This window comes from Rhinatrema bivittatum, chromosome 8 (genome assembly GCF_901001135.1).
Source record: "Rhinatrema bivittatum chromosome 8, aRhiBiv1.1, whole genome shotgun sequence".
Classification (NCBI taxonomy): domain Eukaryota; kingdom Metazoa; phylum Chordata; class Amphibia; order Gymnophiona; family Rhinatrematidae; genus Rhinatrema; species Rhinatrema bivittatum.
This window is the reverse complement of record NC_042622.1, coordinates 211,776,323-211,793,959: the sequence shown is the minus strand read 5'-3', so window position 1 is coordinate 211,793,959 and position 17,637 is coordinate 211,776,323. Positions and strand designations below refer to the sequence as shown.

The window sequence follows — 17,637 nt, the reverse complement described above, 5'->3', positions numbered from 1 at the left end:
TGCAGCCATCAGCTTGGGACTTCCCACATGTAATGGCTAATTCAGCCTACTTAACAACAAAAAAATCATGTTTTCTTGATTTCACAGAAGTCACCTGTAAAGGGCAAGTTAAGAATTGCCCAGGTCATAAATGGTTAATTCAATATCACAATTGTAGAGATAGGGTTTGAACACATATTAGCAACATATAAAAGAATGCTGCATATGATACTTAACACCTTCCCAAGTGACTGATGATAGTGTCTGCTCTATCAAAATCATTTTTTTCCAAGGGTTAGTGTCTTCAAATAAATTCATTTTGCACGTATGTGAGTGCTCATGGTTTCCCTATCGATTCCTATGGACCCACGGTGAAGAATTGTTTTGGTAAGCATGCAATTCAATATTATTACTATTTACATTTATTATTTGCTTAATGACCAAAGTTGCTCTAAGGGAAGTACAATAAAATCAAACCGTAAACAAAGTAGCCACAAAACAATACAAACCACCAACACAAACAATACAAATATACACAAGTTGTTTAGGGATTGAAGTGTGGACAAGTATTTTTGGCTTCTTGCCCCTTATTTATGCTGACATCATGGTCCTTGCATGTTCCATGCAGTTTCCACACACAACTGCAGAAATTGTTGATATCATGCAAGCAACATTGCATGTGGAAAGAGAATAAGACTAACGCACAGGGAAGAGAGGCAGCTCATGCATTCTGTATTGTGGAATATGTCAGGCATAAAATCCTTCATTATACAGACATTTGTGACATTCCTGCAAAGAAGCTGGCTCTGTTTCTTGGCAGACCTCAGGAGAACAGGAAGATTAGAAATGAAATCATACCTTCATTCTATGACACTCCTGGCTGGAGACTGCATGCTGTTTTTGGAGCAACTGGTACTGCACCCTCATATTTTTCAGATGACGCTCCAATTTTGCCCTACGGTCTTCTACCTGGACATCAATATTAAGAATAAAATTACTTTGCAAATCTTATTTATTAGGATGTTGATTTGAATTCTTATTTTCCTGATGAAGGGAAAATGACAATTAGTCAATAAAGTTGATATGAACTGTGGTAAAATCACTCAGAAATACTTGTGAAGCCTTTATGCAAGATTTCAGCTCCCCTGAATATTTATCACCTGGGAATGAAAAAGAAAACTTCTCACATGTATATGTGTTCAGGAGTAGGAGGAGCAAGTCTTCATTCACAGAGCAGACTACATAAAAAACAGGGATATGTTTATATCCTTGCAGTTCACATTTACAGATATACATACAAATACAAGTATGCATGTCTATACATCCATACACATATTCTGTACTTATTTATTTGATTTATATTTTACTTTTTGGTACTTCAAAACAGAATACATTCAGATACTGTAGGTATTTATATATATGAACCATGTCCAGAGGGCATGTTTTGAACGAACCATGTCCAGAAGGCTTCTCTATCCTACACTAACCCAGATCAGGAAGACACGAAGGGGGAGTGGAAATCCTATTCTGAAACACAATCAAGTTATGCAAAATCTTTCTCACACAGTTAATCAGAATCAGAATGCTGTCTAGCCCAGCGAGGAGGCAAGAACCCAGTAAGTCTCCCCCTCAAAATAACATATCATCCATTCAAGAGCTATTAGAGCGCATCACACTAAGGATTCTCCAAGCTTGCTCCCTATGTATGGACAAGGGGTTCGATCCTTCTAAAGTGTATTTGTGTCCTTCTCCACTGATGTCCCCACACTAATACATTCCCCACAGCAGATAAGGACTATTAAGTCCAACAGGGCAAAATGAAGCCAGTGTGCACCCATAGGAAATGGGGAGGGGGGAGTTATCCTCCCACTTCTCCCTGCAGAGGGGGGAAAGGGTATGTCTTGCCTAAATCTTCCTCTTGGGGCATCCTCTCCCTCCCTCCCTCCTAACCTCCAAGTTACAACGTCAAGGCAGAAGAACAGAATGAGGAAAAAGTCAGCATGGGGACCTCCACAGACCTTTTACACTGATAGATTCTGAGGTGCTTCGCCCCCTCCTCCCATACAGGCTTCCAGTCACTAAGGAAAACTGTGCGAAGGGTAGAACGTCACAGGGTCCATCAGCGCAAAAGGTTATGAAAGGTCCCGCACTGATTTTTCCTCTCATTCTATTGCTGCTGCCATTGAAGCCAGTGCTGCAAGAGAAGAGAAGCAGTGGCATGGCAGCAGAGTTGGATTTAGACATAGCAGCAGCGAAGCTCCAGTGCCTATAAAACTTTGTTGCGTACCAGAACACGACGCCAGCCAGGTGATGTAATAGGGGGGGGCGGTGATGGAAATAATGGGGTATACTTATCTAACAGCTTTCGCTATATGGAATGCCCATATCAGGACACTGGCCTAATGCCTGAATCAGCTGATGTTATGCAGTATGTGGGTTGCTTTTGAAAACTGCAGAATTGTTACTGTATATATGAATATTTCATGTATTACTTCATTAATAAACATAATTTACATAAAAAATTTGGCGCTAGAGGCAATTGCCTACACCTAAATCCTGGCCTGCGTAGAAACAGAGAACATGATGGCAGATAAAGACCATATAGCTCATCCTGGCTGCCCATCTACTCAGCTTTATATTCCCTTCCTCTTCCTCAGAGATCTTCTATGCTCATCCCTTGTTTCTTAAATTCTAATACGATCCTCATTTCCACTACTTCCACAGGGAGGCTGTTCCGTGTGTCCACCAACCTTTCTGTAAAGAAATATTTCCTTAGATTACTCCTTCGTCTACCTCCTTCTCTCCTCATCCCATTATCCCTTGTTCCAGAACCTCCTTTTTGTTGAATGAGGCCCGCCTCCTGTACATTGCTGTCTTAGAGGTATTTAAATGACTATCACATCTCCTTTTTCTCCAGAGTATACGTTTAGATCTTTAAGTCTGTCTCCACATGCTTATTAATGAAGACTGCTTACCATTTTAGTGGCTGCCCTAAATTGTACAAAGTACTCCACAAGAAATCACTGTGAACCTGGAAGATGTAGTAGGCCAGATTGACAAACTAAAGAGTAAAAAATCACCTGGACCGGATGGTATGCATCCTAGGGTACTGAAGGAACTAAAAAATGGAATTTCTGATCTATTAGTTACAATTTGTAACCTTTCATTAAAATCATCCATTGTACCTGAAGACTGGAGGGTGGCCAATGTAACCCCAATATTTAAAAAAGGCTCCAGAGGTGATCCGGGTTACTATAGACCAGTGAGCCTGACTTCAGTGCCGGGAAAAATAGGAATAGCCTAGTGGTTAGAGCAGTGGGCTAAGAACCACGAGACCATGGTTTGAGCCCTGCAGTCACTCCCTGTGACCTTGGGCAAGTCATTTTACCCTCCATTGCCTCAGGTACAACAACTTAGATTGTAAGCCCTCTGGGGATAGGGAAATACCTACAGTACCTGAATGTAAGCCGATGTGATATCTCAGATCGAATGTCTGTATATAAAAATAATAAATAAATAAATAAAATCGTAGAGCATATAGAAAGACATGGTTTAATGGAACACAGTCAACAAGGATTTACCCAAGGGAAATCTTGCCTAACAAATCTGCTTCATTATTTTTGAAAGGGTTAATAAACATGTGGATAAAGGTGAACCGGTAGATGTAATGTAGTTGGATTTTCAGAAGGTGTTTGACAAAGTCCCTCATGAGAGGCTTCTACGAAAACTAAAAAGTCATGGGATAGGAGGATGTCCTTTTGTGGATTACAAACTGGTTATAAGACAGGAAACAGAGATTAGGATTAAACGGTCAATTTTCTCAGTGGAAAAGGGTAAACAGTGGAGTGCCTCAGGGATCTGTACTTGGACCGGTGCTTTTCAATATATATCTAAATGATCTGGAAAGGAATACGACGAGTGACGTTATCAAATTTGTGGATGATACAAAATTATTCAGAGTAGTTAAATCACAAGCAGATTGTGATACATTACAGGAGGACCTTGCAAGACTGGAAGATTGGGCATCCAAATGGAAGATGAAATTTAATGTGGACAAGTGCAAGGTGTTGCATATAAGGAAAAGTAACCCTTGCTGTAGTTACACGATGTTAGGTTCCATATTAGGAGCTACCACCCAGGAAAAAGATCTAGGCATCATAGTGGATAATACTCTAAAATCGTTGGCTCAGTGTGCTGCAGAGTCAAAAAAGCAAACAGAATGTTAGGAATTATTAGGAAGGGAATGGTTAAATAAAATGGAAAATGTCATAATGCCTCTATATCGCTCCATGGTGAGACCACACCTTGAATACTGTGTACAATTCTGGTCGCCGCATCTCAAAAAAGATATAGTTGCGATGGAGAAGGTACAGAGAAGGGCAACCAAAATGATAAAGGGGGTGGAACAGCTCCCCTATGAGGAAAGGCTGAAGAGGTTAGGGCTGTTCAGCTTGGAGAAGAGACGGCTGAGGGGAGATATGATAGAGGTCTTTAAGATCATGAGAGGTCTTGAACGAGTAGATGTGACTCGGTTATTTACACTTTCGAATAATAGAAGGACTAGGGGGGCATTCCATGAAGTTAGCAAGTAGCACATTTAAGACTAATCAGAGAAAATTATTTTTCACTCAATGCACAATAAAGCTCTGGAATTTGTTGCCAGAGGATGTGGTTAGTGCAGTTAGTGTAGCTGGGTTCAAAAAAGGTTTGGATAAGTTCTTGGAGGAGAAGTCCATTAACGGCTATTAATCAAGTTTACTTAGGGAATAGCCACTGCTATTTATTGCATCAATAGCATGGGATCTTCTTAGTGTTTGGATAATTGCCAGGTTCTTGTGGCCTGGTTTGGCCTCTGTTGGAAACAGGATGCTGGGCTTGATGGACCCTTGGTCTGACCCAGCATGGCAATTTCTTATGTTCCCAACCCCACACCACCCACTGTCCCAAACTACAATCCACAATCACAATCTGCTTTAATCACATCATTGACTTAAATAAAAACAACAAAGCTTTGGTGCAGCAAAATATATAACTACATGTAATATTGAATTGCGGCTGTCCCCGTACTTAATGAATAGATCTAGGGAGCATCACTCAGCACCAAAGTCAAAAAAATGAAACTTAAAATCAGGGAAAAAAATAGAATGAGGGCAGACACTCCGGAAATAGCAACCATCAAAAATAACATGAGTCCATAAATTTGCAATACAGGAAGTTCAAATCCATTACTGCGACCAGTGACTCGTAAGTTCTAAAGACCCCACCACAAGAAGAGTCATTGCTACCCCAATGATGATCCAACGTAGGTGGTTCCTCCAACGTCAGAACACCCAGCTGCAGCAAACGGCTACAGATTCTGTCGCACAAAATTATATTTAAACGGATAAAAGATGCTGTCTGGGATATTCCATCGTCGTTGTACTGAAGCTGCACCTTGTCGATACATACAAGCCAGCGATACCACCCACCAACTCAGATCCTCTTGCTGTTGATGCACAATGCAAACAAAACAGTTTGTGTCAGCCGGTCCCAGAAAAAAGAAAGCAGATATTACCAGAAGGCACCCCACCTCGGAGTGTACCTAGAAAAAAAAAAAAAGAATTCAAATAAAACATGAGCTTAAAAAACCCAAACACCAACACCCCTGGCATCCTCACGTGGTTGAAGACAAACCATATAACGATGGTATTCTCACAGGTTCCTCTGCCCCTCCCACCACATTCTGTCTCCTCTCACATTGCGCCGCTTCACAAGTTTTGCGTTCTGCCATTCTTCCCAGCCTGGCCTGCATTTAGTTTGTCTAGAAATTTTTTGGCAGTGTCCATCATATCAAAAAATAAAGGAGGCTTGCACTCAGGTATCACGTTCAGTCTCGCGAGTTACAGCAAAGCATACGAATCTCCTTTTGCCCTGAGACCACGTTTCACCTCCTGATAACTTGTGCACCTTTTGCGAAAAGTCCTGGAAAAACATAATCCTATGTGTGTTATATGTAATAGAGGGTTGCAATAGTGCTTTAACCATTATTTGAGCCTCGTTTGCATAGCTATGCATTTGAAGAATCACCGCTCGTGGTCTGTTATCAGGGGCAGGAGGGCGAGCTAATGCACAGTGCTCGCTCTACCTTCACTAGGCCTTTCCAAATCTCTAGGCCCAAGAGCTCCAACAACCATTTTAAAAAGGACACTGGATCTGTGTCCTCTGTGTTCTCGGGCAAGCCAATTATCCAAATATATTTTCTTGACCCCTATTTTCCATAGAAACCACCTTCTCCAACAGTGCTGCATATTTTTTCTCCAGGGCATCTAACTTAGACCGGGCGTGTGTCAAGGACACCTCAACTTCCTCTACTCTGACCTCAGTCTCTCCAATTTGTGTGGCATTGTCCTGCACCAAGCTGATTAGCGTAGCCACTTTTTCCATGACTACTGCTAGTTTGGAAGTAATACTGTCTGTCAGCTTCTGCAAGAACTTATTGAACATTTTTTGCAGACATTTTGTTTGCCTCAGCAAGGTGGGCCAGTCCTCTTCAGACATTTTGTTTGCTCCAGCAAGGTGGGCCAGTCCTCTTCAGAACCTGAATCCTCCACCGGGCTCTCTCTGTCAGATTGCGATTTTTGCACAATCTTCTGTCTCTTAGTCGATTTTTCAGCCCACATCACCGGTATGGATTTTTTTTAGACATCTCTCCCGATAATCTTTTTGTGTGGCAGCGCAAGAAAAGAAATGAAAAAAAAGAAGAAAAATAGTATGGGCTGGAGGAGTTTCCTCTCACCGCGTCTAGCCTCTAGCTGAGTATCACATGACCCCCCCCACCCCCCTCCCCTCTCTTCTCAGGATGTTCATAATGAAGAAGCATAAAATAGATTTGCATGCAATGGAGGCAATACAGGCAAAGTTCTCTCATGCATACTCATTGTGGATCCCCTGAAAATCAGACTGGCTAAGGGATACTCCAAGACCAGCTTGAGAAACACTGCACTACACCGTCTGATAAACCACAGAATAAAGTACTCAAAATAATTATCAGGACAAACCTTCCTAGTACCACAGTAACATGCATATTACTGCTGCTTTAAACAGAATCATAAAGAAACTGTAGGAAGATGGTTATAGAAATTCATGAGAACATAAGAAATTACCATACTGGGTCAGACCAAGGGTCCATCAAGCCCAGCATCCTGTTTCCAACAGTGGCCAATCCAGGCTACAAGTACCTGGCAAGTACCCACAAGCTAAGTATATCCCATGCTACTGATGCTAGTAATAGTTCGACACAAAATATATTAGCAAGAAAATATATAAGAGAAACGGGAGAATCAATGAACCATATTTGCATGGCATGACAAGAAATCCATGGAGACTATGATAATTTATATCATCAGTGGATGCTAAATAAAAACATCACCTTTATATGCAATACCAATAACAAGTTGTGAGGCCCATGCAACAGTTTTGCCTTGTCCAGAATTCTAGAGAGTACATATGCTTTTCCCAGTCCTGGAAAGTGCTCTCCAGTATTGATCATGGCCATGCAACAACCTGCTGTGGCTTATATGGAACTTTTAAAAATATTTCAAATCATCTGTTAACTTCAGGAGGAATGTTTGACAAAACTGATGAAATTCTCAATTACAAATGCTGGAAAAATCACAGTAAAGAATATGAAATATTTTACTTTCATACCTGTAGAGTTCGCTATAGAAATACAGTACCTCTGAGAAGAGGGAGTTTCCTTTTTTGCTAGGGTTCACGCCCTCAAGCTGTGCCTCATCCAGCTGAATCTGAAGTTCTTGATTCCTTTCACGAATATCCTAAAATCATAAAAACTCATCAATCTAACACCAATGAAGGCTCTATCTCTAGCTCAGCACAAAGTAATTTCCTTTGGTCCTTTTGGATAATTTCTTATGCTATAAAGGATAGGTACATTTTTCAGTATGGTGTTTGTGTGGGCATATCCTACTAACATGCATATCATCTTATAGCAGGCAGTGTTAAAAATGTAGACACTAAAAGGTTCATATTCAAAGGGGTTTGTCTGATTAAGTTGGTACTTAGTCGGATAAAATCCAGGGGTTTAAATTTCCCACCAGTCTGAATGCTCCTATGTTACCTTGCTAATCTAGAGGTGTTTCAGAGTGGGCCCAGATAAGTTAGCAGATATCACAGATATTCCACAAAATCTGGATAAGTTTAGAGACTGCTTCAGAACAGTCTGAAAGTTATCAGAGTATAGGTACCCAGCTACCTTGAACCTTAACCAGCTATAAATAGAATATAGACAGTTAAGTAAGAAAAAAAAATTAAAAAATAATTCTTCCAGGCCACGAGGTCAGATCCCCCACACCCTAAAGTAAAAAGCATACCGGGACATAACATCTGATCCTCGTACCAAAAGAACTAAAAGTTGTGGGCCATAGTGGCCCCAAGGTTGAAAACTAGCTCCAGGCCTGGATTCACTACACTACATGCAGGAACTTGTGGTTCTGATTTCCTAATGCATTCCCTAAGAAAAGTAAAGCAGAGTTGCTTACCTGTAATAAGTGTTCTCCAAGGACAGCAGGATGTCAGACCTCTCATGAGTGACATCCGATGGAGCCCGGCACAAAAAACTTGTTAAAATTTCTAGAACTTTGACTGACCTTCAGTGAGCATGCTCATGCATGCAATATATCACGTATCCACGCAGGGTCCCCTCAGTCTTAATATCATAGAATTGACAGAGTAATAAATAAAAATGAGAAAACCTACAAAGTGGAAACCCAAATCTGTAGGGGTGGTGGGCAGATTTGGTGAAGACTGACACCCCCTGCTGTCCTCGAAAAACATCTGTTACAGCTAAGCAACTCTGCTTTCTCCTAGGACAAGCTGGATGGCAATCCTCACACATGGATGAGTCCCTAGCTATAGGTTGTCCCCAAATTAAAAGAGGAACAAAAAAACACCAATATAATTGCCAACAGACACAACAACTAATTTTGTTGACAATGAAGGGAGGCAGCCTGAAATGAAAGAACGGGCCCTAGGCTGGAACAGAGTTGGGTTCTACACCTCAAACAAGTTCCGAAGGACAGACTAGCCAAACCTGCTGTTGCATTGGCCATCCCTATCTAGACAGTAATGTGATATGAATTAGTGCAGCCCTGCACATCTCCTCCATGGGAGCTGCTCACATGTGGGCCACTGAAGGTGGCATGGCTCGAACAGAATGAACCTTGACATGGCCTCCAAGATGCAGTTCTGCTTGGGCATAACAGAAGGAGATGCAGTTCCCTTGTCAATCTGAGAGAGTCAGGTGGCAACGGCGATCCCGAGCTTGTTCTGATCAAAAGAAACAAAAAATTGTTTGGGCTGTCTATGGGCTTCTGTCTGCTCCAGACAGAAGGCTAAGGTTCTTTTGCAGTCCAAACTGTGCAGGACTTGTTCGTCTTAGTGCGAATGGGGCCTGGGAAAAAATGTTGGCAGGATGATGTCATATAAGATGGAAACCTGACACTATTTTAGGCAGGAACGTAGGGTGTGCACGTAGGACCACCCTATAGCGAAAAAAAGTTAATGTAAGGTGGATAAGTCAGTAAGGTCTGGAGCTCGCTGACCCTGCGTGCTCAAGTGGCTGCCACCAAAAAATATGACCTTCCAGGTCAGGTACTTCAGGTCACAAGAGCGCAGTGGCTCAAAGGGAGCTTTCATTAGCTGAGCAAACACCACGTTAAGGTCCCAAGACAGTAGCAGTCCTTAGGGGAGGCTTCAAGTGAAGTAGGCCCCGCATGAAACATACAATTATAGGCTGTACAGAGATGGGTTTACCATCTACACCACGGTGATGTGCCATTTGCACTCAGATGAGGTGGGTCTTCAAACCAGCTTCCGAAAGGTATAGAAGATAGTCAAGCAATGCTTGTGAAGAGCAGGATAAAGGATCTAGGGCCTTCTGTCACACCACACGAAAAACCTCCTCCACTTCAGTCTGTAGGACTTTCTAGTGGAAGGCTTTCTGGAAGCCACCAGGACCCGAGACACATCTTCCGAGAGATCAAATGATTACAATATCAACCTCTCAACATCCAGGCTGTAAGCGACAGCACCTGGAGGTTGAGACGGTGCAACCTACCTCTATATCCTGGGTGATGAGATCTGGGGAAATCCCCAGCCTGATTGGTTTCCGGATGGATATCTCCCTGAGGAGTGGAAACCTGTCATGGCCAAAGTGGGGCTATGAGGATCATAGTCTCTTTGTCCTTGCAAAGCTTCAAGAGAGTCTTCGCTATCAGTAAAATTCGAGGAAAGGCATACAGAATACCCTCATCCCAGTGATGGGAGAAGGCATTTTGACGCTGGTTTGCTGCAAGTCTTGTACAGGGAATAGAACTGAGGAACCTTCGTATTCCAAGGTGCTGTGAAGAGATCCACATCCAGGCTTTCCCAGAAGCGGAAGATCCGATTCACGACTCCTTGGTCCAGAGACCATTCATGGGGTCTGAAGGCACAACTCAGTCTGTCCGCTATTACATTCTCCATTCTGGCTAAACACATGGCATTGAGCACCATCCCACGGAAGAAGGCCCATGACCAGATCTGTATCGCTTCCTGACACAGGAGGTACAATTCTGTGATCTGCTTTTTGACATACCATATTGCTATTTGACATACCATATTGCTATTTGGTTATTGGTCTATATCAGCACAATTTTGTTGGACAGACGATCTCTAAAAGCCCACAGCGTGTATCTGATTGTCTGGAGCTCCAGAAAATTGATTTGGCAGAGACGTTCCTGGGCAAACCATAAAGCCGGGGTGCTGAGTCCATCAACATGAGCTCCCCAGCCCAGGGTGGATGCATCATTGGTATGGACAATTTGGATCGGAGGACTTTGGAATGACCCCCCCCCCTTTTCCAGAATCTAGATTTCCCACCACCAGGACAAAGAGGCCCAAAGGGAAGTGTGATTCCTGGAGGTCCTGAGTGCCTTGTCGCCACTGCGACCTTAAGGTCCATTGAGCTTTTCACATGTGCAAACGTGCCAAGGGAGTGATGTACTGTAACAGTTATATGGCCCAAAAGGCTCAACACATGCCACGCTGATGCTTGCTGGCTCTGTTGAATTTCCGCCACGATGATCATGAGGTTGATGGCCCACTGCTGTGACAAGAAGACCTTGGCTTGAGCCATGTCTAGCAGGGCTCCAATGAAGTCCAATTGTGGTGATGGGCTAAGATGGGACTTGGGGTAATTGACAACGAACCCTAGTAACTCCATCATCCAGATGGCTGAGTGCATAGACTCCTTGGCCTCCGCCCGAGAGGTGCTCGTGACCAGCCAATCATCCAGACACTGGAAAATGTGAACTCCCAGTCTGTGAAGGTGCACCACCACCATGACTAGGCATTTCATGGAGACACGTGAGGCTAATGAAAGCCCAAACGGTAGAATGTGGTACTCGAAGTGCTGATTTCCCACCACGAATCGGAGATACGGCCGGTGACCTGGGATGATCTCAATGTGCGTATAGGTATCTTTTAGATCGAGGAAGCATAGTCAGTCCACCCTTTGCAAGAAGGGGAAATGGGGTGCCCAGGAAAACCATCTTGAACTTTTCTCTTTTGATGAACCAGTTCAAAGCCCTTCAGTCTAGGATGGGACAGAGTCCCCCTGTCTTCTTTGGTATCAGGAATTACCACCTTCTTTGCCCTGGTGGGACAGGCTCGAACATCTTGGCCATTAAGAGGGAGGAGAGCTCCACTATTAGTATTTCTGACGTGTTACGGGGCCCCAGAATGGGCTTGGGAGAAATTTGGTGGGGCACCAATGGAGAAATTATTTACCTGATAATTTTGTTTCTTTAGTGTAGACAGATGGACTCAGGACAAGTGAGTTTATGCTCCCCTGCCAGCAGAAGGAGACGGAGCAAGCTGACATTACAGTATTTTCCTCTGCAACTGGACTACAATTTCTAAGTTCAAAATTCATTTTATCTTATTATTTATATTTGGCATGGTTAATATGTCACTATATCCAAGTTAAATATTTAAATTATACAGTTTATATTACATAATTTTATTAATTACAAGTAAAACTATTCTATATTATTTATTATCATTATGTTAATTGTCATCCAGTTATAATGTTCCATATGTACCACTGTTCTATGTAAAGCCCCCTTATCTCTGTTGGGCAGTTTATCGTTATATGTAAACCGGAGTGATTTATAGTCTCTATAAGAACCTCGGTATATAAAAATTAAAAATAAATAAAATAAATAAATATATATAGCCCTGCAGTGACCCCAGCCTGCCAGTATTCTCTTCAAAAGCATCTGTGGACAAACTAGCAAATATTTGATTAAAAAAACACGATTACAAACAGGTAACCAGAAGTGTACTCAACCAACCATAAACAATGAACTCATGTTAAGATTCTAGGTAACCCAAGCTAGGGACTGAATGAACACTTACCAGTAATCCCCTGGGACCCAGAGCCCCACAGGATAACTATTGAAATACTCATGTGGCAGCTGAGAGCGGGGAAGCAGATGTCAGAAAATATATTTTAATATTTTGTGCTTTATTGATAATTACTTATATTTAGTGAAGTCAGTAATCAATTAGCCATAAAGAGACATGTTAGCATTTAATACCCAAAAGCCTTTACTTTTAAAAGCCATGGCTTTAGTCAAGGCCTGTGCTGAAAAAACTCCAGCACACAGCTCCCTCTCCTATACCCCTCCTTACAGACCTTGAGAAACTTGTTTTCGACTTCTTGCTTATCTCTAAGTAAGAAAGCAGTCTGCATTTTATGGCCTTGGGCATCCTAAAACATGTGGTCATTTGGCATCAAATTAAAGATCGAATATGGGCAAAGCTTTAAACAGGGTAAGAATAACTCCTAATTTTTAATATTCTGATATGAAAATATTAATTGAACCTCAGTCAAGGTTTTTAGAAATGAAGTTCTTCAAAGGCTAATAGATGTATTGATAGAAAAGATACAGTTACTCTGGATCAAAGAAATCAAAGAGTTTTAAGGGTATAAAAACTTGAAGCAGTCAGAAGGAAAGGAGAGTGCTACTTTGATTTTCTTTGCACGTGATTAGATATTTGGTAAATATATAATCATTTATTCAAGTATATGAGAAACTTTAAATTGCTATTGTTTCTAGATTGGCAGATATATTAGAAATGTATTGATTAATTAAGCAAAAGATGACATTGATTGACATTTATCTGATTTTAATAATTTCAATTACTTTATTAATGGCTATCACATTGATTATAGGATATACTCTGGTAAAGTTAAGATTTGAACATAAAAGTGTTTCTTAGTCAGAGATTTTTATTCATACCTTTCTTTATCTGAAATAAAGAAAATATTTTTATTACAAACTGACTGGTTTATTTTAAATGCATGTTGTGTTGCATGAATGATTGGTGAATAAAGTTCTGTGGTAGATACAAACACATGTCTCTAGGCAGAAAGGGTAGAGAAAAGAATGGAAGTGGGGGGTTTTATCTAAGCAGGATTCCCTGGTTTAAATTCTGCTAGTGGTAGAAGCCTCAATACTTCCATTCAAAATTCTTTACACAGAGACCATCTATCTACACTAAGGAAAACAAAATTATCGGGTAAGTAATTTCTCCATTTCCTAGCGTGTAGACAGATGGACTCAGGACCAGTGGGATGTACCAAAGCTACTCCCCAACAGGGTAGGAGTCTGCCTGCGGTCTGGTCAACACCGCACTTGCAAAGGCTACATTCTTCCAGGCCTGCACATACAGATGATAAAACCTGGAAAAAGTGTGTAAAGAGGACTATGTCGCAGCTTGGCAGATATTGACGGGAGACAACAGACTAATCTCTGCCCATGACACTGTCTGAGCCTTAGTGGAATGAGACCTAACCTGGGTAGGCAACGGCTTTCCAGTATCCACATTTGCGCTGTGACTATGTCCTTAATCTAATGAATTATGGTAGCCCGCGAAGCTGGAGCGCCCCGCTTACGCCTGCCATGGAGAACAAATAGGAATTCCATCTTTTGAAAAGATTCATAAATCTCCAGATTCCACACGACGAGTCACTTGACATCCAAGGAGGGCAAGAGGCGAAACTCCTCCACATCCCTGACCTTATCCACGGATAGGAAGGAGATGGACTAATTCACATGAAAGTCCAAGACTACCTTGGGCAAGAAGGATGGAACAGTATGCAGCTGTAATGCCTCTGGAGTCACCTGAAAGAACGGCTCCCAGCAAGACAAGGCCTGCAGCTCAGAAATTCAACATGCAGAACATATAGCCACCAGGAACACAGTCTTCAAGGTCAACAACCGTAAGGAAAGTCAACTCAGTGGTCAGAATGTAGGGCCCGCCAAAACATCCAGCACCAAATTAAGACTCCACAAAGGAACTGGTAACCTCAAAGGAAGTCTAAGATGCTTCACTCCCTTCAAAAAATGGGTGACATCAGGATGAGACGACAAAGAAACACCATTCACCAGGCCTCTGAAACACACAAGAGCCACAACCTGCACCTTCAAGGAATTAAGGGCCAATCTTTTATTCAATCCATCCTGCAAAAAATAAAGAATGAGAAGGATCTTAATTGAACAAGGAAGAACAGCCTGCTCCTCACATCAGGCCTCAAAAACTCTCCAAAACTGCACATAAGCCAAGAAAGTGGAGAACTTGCAAGCGTGGGGTAAACATGGCAATCGCCGCAGAGGAATAACCATGCTTTAACAGGTGAGCCCTCTCAAGGGCCAAACCGTAAGACAGAATTGAGTTGGATCCTCGTGAAGAACCTGTTCCTGCTGAAGCAGATCCATGTGTGCAGAAGATGAAGCAGCCTCCACCAGCAGTCTTTGTAAATCAGCATACCACGGACGCCTTGGCCAGTCCGGCGCCACCAGAAGTACTAGCGCCCTGTGGCATTCGATCTTGCGAATTATCCTGCCCAGCAAGGGCCAAGGAAGAAAGGCATAAAGCAATCTGTCTTCTAGCCAGACCTGTATAAGAGCAAATTGAGGAACTTTTGCATAAGATCATAAGAACATAAGAAATTGCCATGCTGGGTCAGACCAAGGGTCCATCAAGCCCAGCATCCTGTTTCCAACAGAGGCCAAACCAGGCCACAAGAACCTGGCAATTACCCAAACACTAAGAAGATCCCATGCTACTGATGCAATTAATAGCAGTGGCTATTCCCTAGGTAAACTTGATTAATAGCCATTAATGGACTTCTCTTCCAAGAACTTATCCAAGCCTTTTTTGAACCCAGCTACACTAACTGCACTAACCACATCCTCTGGCAACAAATTCCAGAGCTTTATTGTGCGTTGAGTGAAAAAGAATTTTCTCCGATTAGTCTTAAATGTGCTTCTTGCTAACTTCATGGAATGCCCCCATGTCCTTCTATTATTTGAAAGTGTAAAGAACCGAATCACATCTACTCGTTCAAGACCTCTCATGATCTTAAAGACCTCTATCATATCCCCACTCAGCTGAACAACCCTAACCTCTTCAGCCTTTCCTCCTTTATCATTTTGGTTGCCCTTCTCTGTACCTTCTCCATCGCAACTATATCTTTTTTGAGATGTGGCGACCAGAATTGTACACGGTATTCAAGGTGCAGTTGTTAGCAGGTTTGATAATTGCAGGATCATCTGTTAAAGATTTAATGGCTGCTTTTTCTTTTGAGATGTTGTAATGTTTTACCCTCGGTTTTTGTGGTAAACGTTGGACATCTGATTGAACTAATTTTTCAAAGGTAAGTAGGACAGGGTCCATCGGTCCCGGAGGGAGCCATCTGGATTTCTTGCGTGCTATAGATAAATCATTGGTGGAAGGAGTATCGGTAAAGAAGCATTTAATGCGTAGCATTTGAAAAACCGGAAGAGGTATACCTGAATGTTGGAAGGATCATAGGGAATAGTGGGCACAAAAGAAAGACCTTTGTCCAAAATTGAAACTTCAGTCCTAGAAAAATGGCGTGAAGATGGCGTCCCGGGGAGGCAACTTCTCTGAGATGTTGATCCACAGAGAGCAAAAGTGGATCTTTAGACTTGACTGTCTCTATCCGAAGAGGTTAAACAATGAAATAGAATGGCAATATTTCATATAATGCTTAATTTGCTATACTATTTATACTGCTTGTATTGTTGTGCTTTGTTCTCTGCTTTCTGATTGGCTAGGTTCACCACCTCATTGGTTCAATTTTTTGTGCCAAAATTGTTCCCTTTAAATGCCGAGCCCTGTCTTTTCTGCCCGCTCTCCTTGCCTTGTCAGCTTTGTGAATGTTACCCTACATCCAAGGTATGCTTTATCGGCTTAATATTTTGACAATATGTACCCTGTTTTTGGTCCTGTTATTATGAATATTTATACATACCCTGTTTTATGTTTCAGTTTCAAAATATTTAACTTGTCCCTCCTGATGCAGCCTTCAGGCGAAACACGGGGTCCGTGTCAGGGGACCTTAAAGAGAACTACTATGCTTGACACTTGAGCAATGGAGTTGCCGATTTAAATTAAAGAACAAATTGGTTTTCTATGCATAATCTCTAATTTTGGATCTTTCAATTCTCCTGCATCTCCTTTGGTGACTGATATTGAATATTTGGAGTGCACACTTTGGCTCTGAGTTTTTGTGATTTTGAAGATTGCTCTTGGATTGCTCTTGGACCACCCAACTGAGCTCCTGCAGTAAGGAGATCACCTTGTGTGTCACCAAGTGGCTCTCCTCCTGAGACTTGGCTCGAATTAGCTAGTCATCCAAATACGGGTGCACCTTTTCACAAGGCCACCACTACTACCACTATAGCCTTGGAAAATGTTCTGGGACCAGTGGTTAGACCAGAAGGCAGCCCTCGAAATCGATAATGGTGCCCCATCACCGAAAAGCATAGAAAGCATTGGTGTTCGAACTGGATGGGAATATAAAGGTAAGCATCTGACAGATCCAAGGAGGTCAAAAATTCCCCAGATTGCATCGCCATTATCACACAGCGTAAGGTTTCCATGTGAAAATGAGTCACTTTCAAGTGACTCTTGAGATCCAGGATGGGACAAAAGGAGTCCTCCTTCTTGGGCATAACAAAATTAATGGAATATCGCCAAATACTTTCTTGAGATGTGGACACTGGAACCACAGCCCTCAGTCTGAGAAGCCTTTGAAGCGTGAACTTCACTTCTTCCTTCTTATGCAGGGAGTGGCAAGGGGATACCATGAACACATCCAGAGGAATACTGTGAAATTCCAGTGCATACTCTTCTTGTATCACCTCCAGGACCCACTGGTCTGATGTGATCTTGAGCCATCTCCGATAAAAGAGAGAAATACGTCCCCCTATTTTCTGTTCCGGAAGGTGGGTCGGCAAACCTTCTTGGGAAGCTCGGGAGAATTCGCCACCTGAGCCCACTCCTCTCTTGAGTTGTCGGGGACGAAAGGACTGAGACCAACCAAAAAGCCAAGTCCAGTGAAAGGTCATCCCTCTGTAGGGACAAAAATGTCTGCAACCCCGGAGATGACCCCTCATACCAAACAGGTGCTATATCTACTTCTTATCCTCCGGCAACCAAGGAACTGGAGACTCACCCCACTTACTGGCTAGTTTCTCCAACTCGCTCCCAAACAAGAGCGAGCCTTTAAAGGGCATCTTGGTA

General features: G+C 42.3%; 1 protein-coding gene across 1 annotated transcript in view; it reads right to left on the bottom strand.

The window, feature by feature from the left end:
* SPDL1 (spindle apparatus coiled-coil protein 1) overlaps positions 1–17,637 on the bottom strand; it is a 123,330-nt gene that overhangs the window by 47,952 nt on the left and 57,741 nt on the right. Inside the window, exons 6-7 of the mRNA XM_029613004.1 lie at positions 7,695–7,793; positions 838–948 (exon numbers count right to left, since the gene is read on the bottom strand). Coding sequence (XP_029468864.1) covers positions 838–948; positions 7,695–7,793 — 210 coding nt within the window. The remainder of the gene's footprint in view (positions 1–837; positions 949–7,694; positions 7,794–17,637) is intronic.